This window comes from Hemicordylus capensis, chromosome 4 (genome assembly GCF_027244095.1).
Source record: "Hemicordylus capensis ecotype Gifberg chromosome 4, rHemCap1.1.pri, whole genome shotgun sequence".
Lineage (NCBI taxonomy): Eukaryota > Metazoa > Chordata > Lepidosauria > Squamata > Cordylidae > Hemicordylus > Hemicordylus capensis.
This window is the reverse complement of record NC_069660.1, coordinates 176,290,474-176,304,559: the sequence shown is the minus strand read 5'-3', so window position 1 is coordinate 176,304,559 and position 14,086 is coordinate 176,290,474. Positions and strand designations below refer to the sequence as shown.

General features: G+C 43.9%; 1 protein-coding gene across 5 annotated transcripts in view; it reads right to left on the bottom strand.

Annotated features, from left to right (window-relative positions):
* The window catches only part of KIZ (kizuna centrosomal protein), a 112,062-nt gene that overhangs the window by 49,058 nt on the left and 48,918 nt on the right, over positions 1–14,086 (bottom strand). For 4 of the 5 annotated variants that reach the window (XM_053245805.1, XM_053245806.1, XM_053245807.1 and 1 more), the window contains 4 exons: positions 13,457–13,591; positions 10,712–10,876; positions 7,884–8,034; positions 6,755–6,905 (listed from right to left, as the gene is read on the bottom strand). In XM_053245805.1, the coding sequence (XP_053101780.1) occupies positions 6,755–6,905; positions 7,884–8,034; positions 10,712–10,876; positions 13,457–13,591 (602 nt within the window). The remainder of the gene's footprint in view (positions 1–6,754; positions 6,906–7,883; positions 8,035–10,711; positions 10,877–13,456; positions 13,592–14,086) is intronic. The other variant, XM_053245809.1, reaches the window with a different exon arrangement.

Below are 14,086 nucleotides of genomic sequence, written 5' to 3'. Positions count from 1 at the left end.
TTTTTTCCCCTTTGACATTTGGAAAACCCAACATGACTTTTCTCAGTATGGGGCTTTCCCCCCCTAAGAATTGGGGAAGGGTGTATCTGTGCTTTCCCTGTACTAATACTTTAGAGGCACATTTGTTCCTAATGTACATTTCTTCAGTGTTTCCACAGAGAAGCACATTTAATAATGTATACCCACTTCTGTTGCATAATATAAGTTGTTATTAGTGGCCAACATTTGCACAATGTTCCACCTGTGCTTCCAGCCCACACAGGCTGCTGTTCATGTGAAAGCCAGCACCAGTGACAGGTTGTAGAACTACTTAAAACAGGGTGTGGACGCTTGCGTAATATTACTTCCATTTAAATACTTGTACACTGCGCTGACAACGGGTACAGCAACCAGCCTCAGAATTGACGATGAAGACATTGAAGTGGTGGATAGCTTCTCCCTTTTAGGATCGATAATCAACAGTAAGGGATCCAGCAATCAAGAAATACACCGCAGACTAGCACTTGGTAGGGTTGCAATGAAGTCCTTGGAAAGGATATTTAGATGCCATGACGTGTCTACACCTACAAAGATTAGAATCATTTGGAGAATGGTTTTCCCCATGACACTCTATGGATGCGAAAGCTGGACTTTGAAGAACAACAGGTTACTCACCTGTAGCTTTGGTTTTTCTAGTGGTCATCTGTACTTGTACACAAATGGGCTATGCGCCTGCGCAGAGACCTCGTCAGGACCTAACAAGCTCAATTCTCCTGCTTCGGGCCGGAACCCCTCCTCCAGGTGCTATATGTGGCTGCGCCACTCCTCATCCCCTCAGTCATGGAGTCCAGCTTCAGTAAACCCCACGGGGGGGACAGGAGGGCGTGTAGAAGTACAGATGACCACTAGAAGAACCAAAGTTACAGGTGAGTAACCTGTTGTTCTTCGACATGGTCTCTGTCTTCTACACAAATGAGCACATAACAAGCTAGCACCCAAGGAGGAGGAACGAACAAAAGCAAATATAATCTGCCAGAAATTTTTATTTCAGAAACAAGTACATCAACTGAAAATAGATTTCAGGACACTCCTGCCAAACACAGCATCATTCCGTGCCCTGGTATCAAATGCATAATGGTGGATAAATGAATGGGGCGAGGCCCAAGTAGCTGCCTGACATATAACGTCCAACGGGACCGCATGATCAAAGGCTACAGAGGCCGCCACGGACCTAACGGAATGTGCCTTAACTGTAGCAGGCAACTGCTTATGAGCCAATTGATAACGAAGTTCAACTGTGGAAACTATCCATCTAGACATGGACTGGGCCGAAACTTGTAGACCTTTACATGGCCCATCATATAGAATGAACAAGGAAGGAGTTTTCCTAATTCGGCAAACCTCTGAATTTAGAAGGATAACGCCCTTCAAACATCCAAACGGTGTAACCTTCTTTCCGCATCCAATTAAAGATTTGGAAAAAACACGGGCAAAGTGAGCAAGGCCGAACGGTGAAACATGGACACCACTGTAGGCAAGAATTGGACATCTGGCCATCTTGTCCTTATGGAACTGAAGGTATGGTTGATCAACCCTCAGGGCTCTCAACTCACTGACCCTCCTGGCAGAGGTAACGGCCACCAAAAAGGCAACTTTACAGGTCAGAAGACGAGCATCAATTGAATCCAGAGGCTCAAATGTCAGGTGTAGCAGGCTAGCCAATACCACTGACAGATCCCAGGAGCCTGACATGACAGGATCGTCTGGGAACATATGAGTCAAACCTTTCAGAAAACCTTTTACCACCAGATCTTTAAACCATGAAGCCCGGTCAGTGGAGGAATGTGCCACAATTGCAGCCAAATACACCTTAAGGGATGAAAGCTTTAAACCAGATTCCTTAAGGGACAACAGATAATTACATACATCTTGTACAGATGGATTAAAAGCATCAAACCCATGCAGGGAAGCGAAGGAACAGAAACGAGCCCATTTGTGATCATATGACTTCCGTGTGGACTGTTTTCTAGCAGCAACCAAAACTTCCTTAAGTCTCAATGGGAAGTCGGCAAGACCTTCCACGCCATCAGATGGAGGGATCGAACATCCAGGTGGAGCACCCATCCCTTCTCCTGTGACAGCAGGTCCAGCAGGGCAGCTAGGCACTTCCAATCCACTGCCAAGTGCTTCAGGGCTGGAAACCAAGGCCTTGTGGGCCACCACAGGGCTATCAGGATCACCCTGGGCCAATCCACCCTTTTTGTTCAGGACCCTCGGAATGAGGGGCAACAGGGGAAACACATACAGAAGACAGGACGAAGGCATCACCTAGAGAGCCCTCGCCCTCCCCTCCCCAGAACAATAGAGGGCACCTTGTGTATTGTCCCTGGAAGCAAATAGGTCCAGAGTGGGACTCTCCAATTTACAAATATGTCCCCAACACCCAGGTGTAATGCCCACTTGTGGGAGACCACTGTCATTCTGTTCAGAGTGTCCGCTTGGAAATTCAAGGAACCTTGTACATGAATCACCTAAGGCGTTACCGCATGTGCCATGCACCAATGCCAAAGGTCCAGAGACAGAAACAGAATGCTCGTCGAGGACGTGCTGCCTTGTCAATTGACGTAGGCTTTTGCCGTCATATTGTCTGTTTGTATTGTCACTGCGTGACCTCTGATCATGGATAAGAAGCCCCTGAGAGAGTTGAAAATGGCCAACAGCTCCTATAATTGATGTGGTGAGTCCTCTCCCTGGGGGATCAATGTCCACCCAGATGAAACCCGTCCAGGTGTGCCCCCCAACCGACCTCCAAGGCATCTGTCGTGACCACCCAACAGGATCAAGGGGCCTGAAAGGGAGTACCGACACTCCGGTGCCAAAATTCCATCTACCACTCTGCTGTCGCCCGTACCCATTGAGGGTATGTGTGCTCTCGATGGCCCTGATCCCAAAGGGGATCAAACACATCCAGAAACCATCTCTGAGTGATGCGCATCCAAAGACACGCTTGAGGCAGCACATATGGGGTAGCCGCCATGTGACCCAACAGGTGCTGTACTGAGTGCATAGTCTGTGGACCTCCGGCCAAGAAAGCCGCCACCAGCTTCCAGAGAGCATCTATGCGGCCTATTGGAAGGAAGACTTTTTCCAATATCGTGTCGAATATCAGCCCAATGAACTGAATCCGTCAGGTCGGTTCTGAGATTTTTTGAAATTTATTTGGAACCTCAGGTCCTGTAGGGTATGCACCACGATCTCGAGGGCTTCCAGTACTGCACTTCTGGTGCTCGCCTAGATGAGCCAATAATCTAGAGACGGTAGCACCTACAATCCTTGCTTCTTTAGGAAAGCCACCACCGGGGCCAGAATTTTGTAAAAACCCTTGGTGCCGTCATGAGGCCGAATGGCAAGGCCTTGGATTGATAGGGGATCCCCCGATCTGAAACTGCAGGAAGCGGCGATGCTGAGGGCGTATCAATACATGGTAATATGCATCTTGTAAGTCCAGGGAAACCATCCACATATTCTTTTCCAGGATGGTCATGATGGTCGGTACCGACAGCATTCGGAACCTCTTATAGACCAAATGTTTGTTCAGAGCCCTGAGGTCTAGACTAGGGTGCTGACCGCCATCCAATTTTGGCACAAGAAAGTACCGGGAATAGAACCCGGGGCTGTCTGGGTTAGTGACCTTCTCGATTGCATCCTTTGACAGGAGAGCAGCAACCTCCTGATCCAACTCTGGGGTGTATGGTGTCACCACAATGCCGGACACCGGCTGTGTCCCGCAAAACTCCAGGGCATAACCCAAATGAAAGATTGTAAGGATCCACTGGTCTGTAGTCACTTTGTCCCAGCTCACAGAGAATGGAGCTAGGTGAGCCCTGAAGCACCCCAAGTCATTGCTTCTTTTGGAAGGTATTCGGGCGCTGTTTCTGAAAGCTTACTGGGCTGGCTACCCAACTTGTATCATGACTGCAACTTGTTGCCCTGAAAGGACTGTCCCGAAGGCGACTGTTGCTGGGAAGGGGCCTTCTGTGGTTGATAAGGTGACCACTTGGCAGTTCTCTGCAGTTTGCTAGCTGGTGAAGCATATGACATGTGCTCCTGAACCTTCTGGAGCATATCATCAGTCTGTTCTGAAAAGAGGCTAGAGCCCTCAAAGGGCAGGTCCTCGACCCTAGCATGGGCCTCATAGTTCAGTCCTGATGAACTCAGCCAAGCATGTTGTTTGAATGCCACTGATGTGGCTATCACCTTAGCCGCACATTCCACTGAATGTCAGGCCAAATAAAGTCCCTGTTTTGCCACCTGAATGGCCTCACAGAAAAATGCTTTTGCTGGATCCCTCTTGTCCTATGGGAGGAGATCCAGAAAGGGACCCACCTTCTCCCACAAGAAGTGGTTATATTGGGCATTATAAGCCTGATAATTGGCTACCCTTAAGTGGAGGGCTAAGGCCGAATAAAGCCTCCTCCTGAAGGAGTCCAGTTTTCTGCCTTCTTTTTCGCTCTGTGCCGACTGGCTGTAACCTTTGGTCCTTTGCAAAGAATTTGCAATAGAATTTGGTGTCGGATGATTTTTCAAAAAGGTCGTATCATCCTATAGTTGCACCCGGTAAAAATTCTCTAAATGCCTGTTTGGCTAAGAAAGCATCGCTGGCTTCTTCCAGTGAGCCTGCATAACCTTTAATAATTCTGAGTTCAGGGACAAGGTGACCAGTACCTTGGTCTCCGAATCAAGAATGCTGAACAACGGGTCCAGTTCTCCCTTCTGCTGGTTACCGAGGCTCATGCCCAAGGCCGAAGCCATCTGGGCTACATAAGTGGAGTATAGCTTGAGGTCCTCCGACAGGGAGACAGGTTTTGAGTCAGACTGTATGTCGAGCGGGGACGAGCCCAGGGAAACAGCTTCAGAGTCCTGGGAGCTAGAATTGCTCTCATATTTGGGCTCCTGGGGTCTTGTGCCACAGGCATCGATCCCGAAGAGGAGCCGGGTTTGCTGCCCGGATTGTCCGGTATCGAAACGGAAAGTTCTTGGACAGGTACGGTAGCTGATGCACCACTGGAACCGAAGGGGGTGGTTTACAATGCTCATATCGATCCCTAGAGGGGTGTTGTGGCGAGTGGAACCATTGCCTTCCTTCTGAGTGTGAGGGGGGTTCAAGCCAACCCCTCATCATTACAGGTTTTCCATACGTGGAAAGGAAGAAACAAAATATTGTAAAGAAGCAGGGAGAAAACAACAAGAGGATAGCAAGATCCTACTCATTGCCGAGCTGCAGACTCCATGATGTTCACTGAAGCACAGGCAAAGAAAGACTGAGACCACGTCAAAGAAGCAAGATAGAAAAAGCATTGATGCTTTTGAACTTTGGTGTTGGAAAAACCTTTTGAGGATACCATGGTCAGCTAGGAAAACAAACAAATGGATTATAGAAGAAATCGATCCAGAATTTTCACTCGGCACAAATGACCAAGCTCAGACTATCATACTTCAGACATATTATGTGAAGACCCAGCTCCCTTGAGAAGTCTATAACACTGGGGAAAGTTGAAGGAAAGAGAAGAAGAGGACAACCAGCAGCAAGGTAGATGAATTATGACAGCAATGAATGCACCACTGAGAGACCTTAAAGGCCAAGTTGAAGACAGATCAGACGGCACTTAATCAATCACACTGTGCTCTTGCGCAACACTTCTGGGGCTAGAATTCACATGTGCAGCAATTCTGACAGGTTGGAAATATAGGTGTTGCCTTGAGCAAAATGTCGGCCATTATTTTTATATTTGTAGCCTTCCTTTCCAGAAAATTATATCCAAGGCTATTAACAATTTATGAAATAGTAAACCTATGCACACTTACTAGGGAGCAGGCTTGTGCTATTGGGAATATCAGAACTCCTGATAGCACCATTCCCTCCTACAGCCGGGGGGGTGGGGGTGGGGGAGCTGATCACGAGGCAATTGCCAGATAGTACGTGGGGGGATTCCTGGGAGAAGCTCTGGAAGGAACTACAGTCCCCAGGCAGCCCACACTTTTATCCAGCCTCCCCATGCTAATTCCCATCTTCTCCACAGATGCTCCCAGCATTCTTCCCACCCACCTAGCCTTCCCCACATGAGTGCTGGGTCAGGATTTAAAGAACCACCACCGTACTACCTGAGGCAATCGCCCCACGACTGGCTACCTTCCCATCAGGGGCGGAGGTGGGGGGGGGAGAGGGAATGGCAGTACCAGGAGTTCTGATACTCCCAACAGCACAGGCCTACTAGGGAGTACATCTCATTGCAGTCAGTGGCACTTGCTTCTGAGTAAACATACTTAGGGCTTCAAAAATAGAGTAAACATGCCTAGCCACATTCATAATGGGACAACACATAATTGCATTTCTAATTTAGACTGGAAACAGTAAAGGTGTCAATAAGGTAGAAGTAATTACAACTGTTAAGCTACAGACAAAAGCAGCTTCCTCAAATACAACTAAACACACACACACCTATTCACACCAGAGGTTTAGGCCTCCACAGCACATGGAGAACATTTAAAGAGAAAGGTCCCTTCAACTATACAGAACATTCCACATATAGAATTCTGTATCTAAATAAGTGTAATGAATAGCAACTCCATATATCCTACAGAGCCATATCCCTCTAAACACCCATATGCCCACTATAGCTACTAGTCTGGGGCAAATACCTCCTTACGTATGCAAACACATTCTAAGGCACTGAATGTTACAATAAACTGAACATGCATCCTTTAAGAATATTACCTTGTTCCTTTGCACTATTATTGCCAAGCCATTGTGCATATTTCTCTTGCTTTATTTTGCTATTGTCTGATTGCAAATTACAAGATGTTTTGTTGCTACAAGCAAGTGACCTGTCTTCATATTTTTCTGGAAAGCTCTCTTTCAATAACGCCTACAGCATTAGGGAGGGAAAACATTACTATAATAAAAACAACTACATGAATATTCCCTTTTAAAACTCTTGTTAAGACAAGAAAAGCTTAAGAAATTGCTATGTTACCATACTATTTAGCAGTATTATAATCATAAATATATAATTAAACACATTCTCAATTTTAAAAGATCAGCACTAGTTCCCTCAGACTTCACCTTGATATATTTTGAACAGAAGCAATGAGTTTGTGTGTTTCGAGTACATTTTATTACATTGCTACTTCATCAGCATTCTGGAAATGCAAACTATGACTGCCAATCTGCCTCCTGAAGGGATCTTTCAGAAAGCACTTTTTTTTCCTCACCTCAACCCCAATCAATGACTTTCTTTAATCAGAATGCTTATGTTTTGTGTCTGTAAAACCTTTGCTGCCAAGTGATGTTTTATTATAGAGCCTGACCAACCATGAGTGGATTGGATAACTCTGGTCCCCAGATGAGTGTCTGGAGAACAGATAGTCTCTGAGAATATAGAAGTGGGTCATCCCTGATATATGCAAATTATTATGACTACAATCAAACACACACTTACTTGACAGTAAGCCCAACTGAACTAGGCAGGTCTTACTTCCAAGTAAATATGTATAGGATCTTCCTTTAAGACAGACAGACCGACACCCCCACCGCTCCTGACTTTTTAAACCAGATACTCATCCCAGATTATCACGGCAGCATGAGATAAAAAGTAGTAATATACTCTATATTCTGCCTTCAAGCTGATACTATCTGGAGAAAGCTCTCAGAAAAAATATCCTTCTTAAAAGGTGTTTGTATCTTGTTAATATTGGATCTGTTAGGTGCTTGCTGAAAGGTAAGGGTCTTTTGTCATTTAACTGATGATTGCTTCTTAGACTATGAATGCACTCACCACTATTCAGAATCTCTAAATGCCAGAAAAAAGACTAATCATATTAGCAGCAATGAAATGAGTACTGACCAGGCCTCCTTGTTCATGTCTCTCCAAAACCACTAAGGTACCAAACAGATCTTCTGCTTCTTGTCCAAGTAAAACATGGTGCTTTTGCAAAAATAAGGCATGCTTGCTAAAACGTTCCCATATCATAGCAAAGTAAGGTGGCAATCCAGATCTACAGAAAATTAAAAGTAAATATGATAGGCAAAACAGACTGTAGCAATACAAAATGAAAAGTAGCTATTTTGGAAGCTATTGTGGATCTTCAAGGGAGGTTTGTCAGAGGGTGCCTCCGGCTCTAGACGACTCAAAGGAGAGCCTTCTCTGTGCTCCAGAGCTGTGGAACTAAATGCATTCCAAGTTATAGGCATTGAACGTACAAACAAACCTTTGGAACACAACCTGTTTGTAAGTTAGGGACTTCTGTACTGCTTCAGCTTCAGATTTGATTTTACATACCTTTGACAAAACAGATATAAAAATGCAGAGCATCCTCATCCCTACTCTTTTCCTAAATCTGCCTTACCACCAATCTAAGTACACATGATAACATGTGTATCTAGTAGCCCTTACTAACTGCATAATTGGTAAAGTATCTCCACATCACTATCATCATGATGGAGAGGTCTGTTTATATCTGTTTTGTCACAAGAGGAGAGCTGGTCTTGTAGTAGCAAGCATGACTTGTCCCCATAGCTAAGCAGGGTCTGCCCTGGTTGCACATGAATGGGAGACTTGATGTGTGAGCACTGCAAGATATTCCCCTCAGGGGATGAAGCCGCTCTGGGAAGAGTAGAAGGTTTCAAGTTCCCTCCCTGGCTTCTCCAAGATAGGGCTGAGAGAGATTCCTGCCTGTAACCTTGGAGATGCCACTGCCAGTCTGTGAAGACAATACTGAGCTAGATAGACCAATGGTCTGACTCAGTATATGGCAGTTGCCTATGTTCCTAGAGGTCTAGTTATGGCTGCCTGCCACCGGCTTGTCTGGTGGTGACCCGGGAGCCTTCTCTGTGGTTGCCCCAGGGCTTTGGAATGCACTTCCTGTCAAAATAAGAGTTTCTCCATCTCCGACTGCTTTTAAAAAGGCCCTTAAGACACACCTGTTTTCTTATGCTTTTAATTAAAATGAATTTTAAACTGTTTAATTATTTTATTCTGTGAAATAATATGTGTTTATGTGTTTTAATTCTCTTTTTATATTGTATTTTGGATTATGTACACTGCCTAGAGATACATATAACAGGTAGTATAGGAAGGAAGGAAGGAAGGAAGGAAGGAATAAAACACATATAGAGTTCAATTCTAGGAAGCCTTTGAAGAATAGAAGTTCTCAGATTGATAAACAGACCAACACCACTTTTTGGTTTTCCTTTGTTCTTATTCTGTACACAGACTGTACTGTCTGGAGATCCCACCTCCTCCTTCATCACAATGAAACAGAGAGGAGATTGATCCTTACTTTTGGAGCCAAAGAGGTCAGTACTGTAGTAAAAGTAAAGTGTGCCATCAAGTCGATTTCGACTCTGGGTGACCACAGAGCTCTGTGGTTTTCTTTTGGTAGAATAAAGGAGGGGTTTACCATTGCCTCTGCCTGCACAGTATGAGATGATGCCTTTCAGCATCTTCCTATATCGCTGCTGCCCAATATAGTACCAGCAGGGATTCGAACTGGCAACCTTCTGCATGTTAGTCAAGCATTTCCCCATTGGAGTCTTTTTTTGCATGAAGACCCCAGTTTCGATCTTTATCATCTCCAGGTAGCGAGATTGGATTGGCCTGTCTGAAACCATAGAGAGCTGCTGCTACTCAGAGCAGGCAATACTGGTCCAGATCAGGGCTGCACAACTCAAATGTCCCAGTGCGCTTGGCGGCAGCAGAACAAAAAGTTTACTGGTGAGATCCTCTTTCTTCATTTGGTGTTGAAAGGAGGGAAGACAATTGCAGCACTAAAGCAAGTTATTGTTTGGCAGCTTTTTCTCTTTAGGGGTTGGCTTGCCTGCAGGCCAGCAAAAGGCCTCCAAGGGCTGGATCCAGCCTGTGGGCTGTATGTTGTGCAGGCTTGGTCTACATTGACTGAAGATCTGATTCAGTATAAGGCACTTCATGTGGTCATATTAAGTATGTAAGGCACAACCATTATGAGATTTATAAATTAAAAATCAGCCCCTTGGATTGTGCCCAGAAGCAAATAAGATAATAAATTCGGGGTGATCCTAAGGCACTAAGGTATTTTGTTTTCTGCAATTCCATTGTATTAGGCAGCCAATCTCAGTTAAATACTAGTTGCAGTTTCCAGATGGTCACAGGGGAATCCCAAAGAAAGTGTGCATATTACAGTATTTAAACCTGAAAGTTATGAATGCCTGAATAATTGTTGCTAGATCCCCATCTCAGAAAAGGAGTTGCAGACCTATCACCAGAGAGCACTGATAAAAAAGCACATCCTTGCAACCTGAAGTATATGATGGAAGGTGGATAGGAAGGTATCATAATATGACTGTCAAACAAGCAAGCAAAGAATAACTCAAGGGAAGCCTTACTCCCCTATCCCTAACTAGCACTGGTTTGGAAATTCAGATTTATCCACTCTTTTCTAGAGAAGTGGAGCAAAGTACTGTCTGTCTCCTACACTCCAGGAGCTGACTTCTCGGAGGCTAGGCACATGCTTTTCATAGAGAAACACACAGTTATTGTTCAAGACGTCCTTTAAAATATTCTTCAATGGTACATTTTGAACTGTGAAATCATATACCTGAACTTTCAAATGTATGAGTTCCCTCTTGAAATTCTTGGGTTTCAGTATTAGCCATGCATTCTTATAGGTCACGTGCAAGTCTTAACAATGATCATACCTGATTTGCTTTTCATTGAGTGTTCCACTTTTGTCATTAAGCATTTTCTCTGGTAGAAAGCATCCATTCAATGCACTGTGCAATAATCTCTGAAGCTGATGAAGGACAAGTGCTTCACATACCTCAAGGTATTCTTGTTCTAATCTGCCAGTTTGATTACAGAGGCTATGAAATAAAAACAAGTACTTAATGAAATGTTTACTTAAGCCAATTATAACCAGTTATACACTATTCTTCTCCATTGAATTTACTAGTTCTCATGGCATATGGATCAATCTTGAACTGTAATAAACAATCAGACCTGGAAGAGATCAAATGTCATCTAGATCAACCCTTTCAGTTGTAGACTATTGAGGTCAAGAAAAGTCATTTCCCCAACCCTCAACACACTAGCAAGTTGACTTTTCCCCCTGGTGCCTGTCATAACTAGAGACAGGATGTTCAAATCGGATGGGCAAGCACTCCCAATTAAGTTTCCTTTAGGGAAGAATTTGATTATACCTTTGGGAAAGACTAATGGAGGCTTTGAAGGAAAGGATCAGAGCTTTTGCTGGATCTGGGAGCAGACCAGTACAAGGATTTAAGAAAGGGCATGAATGCCCCCAACATTCTGAGTACCCAGAATGTTGGGGGCAATATGCTAAAATCATTGTAAACCGCTTAGAGAGCTCCGGCTATAGAGCGGTATATAAATGTAAGTGCTATTGCTATTGCTATTGCTATGATATAATCAGAGTGATGAAAGAGGTAATGATTTTGGCAGCAGAATGCTGGATGGAGGTGAGGGCGCTGAGGTGAGACAGAGAGGAGAAGGCTGCAGTAATTAAGGCAAGAGATAATCAGGGCATGAATTAGGGTTTTCACTGAGGGAGCAAAAAGGAAGGGCCACAATTTTGCAGTGTTATAGAACAAGATACAACATGATTTGACTACAAATTGGGTATGGAGAATAGAGAGGCGTCAAAGATAAAATCAAAGCTTTAAGTCCATTCAACTGGGTGGGCAGTGACATTGTCAATGTATAAGAAGAAAGTGTGAGGAGATGGGGCTTGGGAGGAAAAATGAGAAGTTATGTTTTGAATACATTGAGTTTGAGAGGATGATGAAACATCCAAGCAGAAATATCAGACAGAGGTATGGGACTGGATGGAGAAAGTTCTGGAATAGAGAGGTAGAGCTAGGTGTCCTCAGCATACAGGTGATACTGAAAGTAATAGATTTGATAAGATCCCCCAGAGATAGCAAGTAGAGAGAGAACATCAGAGAACCCAGAATAGATTTTTGAGAGAGCCCAGCACAGAGACAGGAGAGAAGGAATTTCTCCCTGTGGAAATATTTATTTATTATTTTATTTATTAAAAATATTTCTATACCACCCAAAATATCTCTGGGCCGTTTACAATTAAAATCATTTAACACATTAAATCAATTAACAACTAAAATCATTTAAAACATTAAAAACCCAATATTAAAAATTTAAAACCATGAATCTAATTAAAAGCCTAGGTGAATAAATGTGTCTTCAGTCCCTTTTAAAAAATTGCCAGAGATGGGGAGGCTCTTATTTCAACAGGGAGCGCATTCCAACAACCGGGGCAGCAACAGAGAAGGCCTGTCCCTGCGTAGCCGCCAAACGGGTTGGCGGCAACCTCAGGCAAACCTCTCCAGATTATCTTAACAGGTGGTGGGACTCATGGCGAAGAAGAGGTTCTCTTAAATACAAGAGAAATACAATCTTAGACAGAAATTATACAACATTTACTCGACCTTCAACTTTGGACTGTTGATATGTGTTACCTGTTGAACTGTTTTCTATCAAAGAAGTGGCAAAGAAGAGGAGGTTTTATCAATCTGATCTAATTTTAATTAAATGTTTGCAGTTTAATGAAAATTCCTTGGAAGCCCCCCTCCCTTACCAGTATTCATTCATTCAATCAATCAATCAATTTCTATATGCAAATCATTTTTAGCTAAAATTAAGTAAATGATTAGGGAGGGTTGTTATTTGTTAGCATTTTTTCTTCTTTTTTCATTCAAATATGTAATCATTTATAAGGATCATTATTAATTTTTGTTGTAGTTTGTTTTGGGAGGGGGCAGACTGGAGAGTACTTGATAGCTCCCCTCACCCCCAGCCACAGCCCCTCTCACCTCAGAGATCTCTCCACCCTCACCTGAGCTGCACTCCTGCTCCTCCATCCAGTTGCTTCCATCTCCCTCACCCCTCTTGGTTACTCCTCCACCCTCACTCCTCTTGGTCGCAACTGCAGCGTAGCAGGCGCTTATTGGCCATGCTGCAGCCCCCTATCCCCAGAGACCTCCCCACCCTCACCTGAGCCCCACTCCTGCTCCTCCCACAGGAGCAGCAGTGGTTGACCGGGCCCTTCCTCACCCCCTGCCCACTATCCATATGTGTGTGTGTGTTTACACACACACACACACACACACACACACACACACACCCCTCTCCTCTACAACCAAGAACATCTTCCAACCCTTAACAGCTGCATTCCAACTGACCTTAACCATCACAGGCTCCTCCTCCCTATCTGAATATGGAATCCCCACTGTCCAATCACCATGGTGCTTCTGCCCTCACAGGATCCTCCTCCTTATCTGCATATGGAATCTCCACTGCCCAATCACCATGGTGCTTCTGCTTGCGAACTCTCATGAGAGCTGCCACACACGGGATTAGCCACAGGTATGCCTTAGATAAATGTATATATAGATAACAATATCTACCTTATAACGGTTTCCAGTTCTGCTGCACTCACAGCTTTGCTCTGGTATAATGTCAAACATTCAGTTGTTTCACTGGTCACCAACTCTTCTATGAATGTCAGCACATGAGATAATCCTTCAAATGACAAGCATTCTCTAAAGAAATAAAAACAAATGCTATTTACAACCTATTAAAATGTTCATATTAAAAAAAGGAAAACATGAATCCAACTAGTATAAGAATAGCTTCCCGGGGCATCTGGAGGGCTACTGTAGAAAAATCAGGATGCTGAACTAGATGCTTGGATGCCAGGATCCTTGGGCCTGATCCAGCAACGCTCTTCTTAAGTATATAAGCATAAAGTATATACAGTAAAGCATACTTTAAAGCAAAGAGTTTGAATATTTTGCTCATTCTGCCTCTGCATGTAGTGTATAAGCTGTATGGTTTTTAAAATTAACACAAAAAATGTGTTGTGTTTCCATAGTACTGAGTATAAACAGCCATGGGAGCAATACCTCCATCTTAATGTGCATATTTTTAATATGACACACAGTTTTAAAAAGCTATAAAGCTTGAAATATGACAGATCATTCTCTAAAAATAAATATAAACCTATCTTCTCAAGCACCTATGGATATTTTCCACTT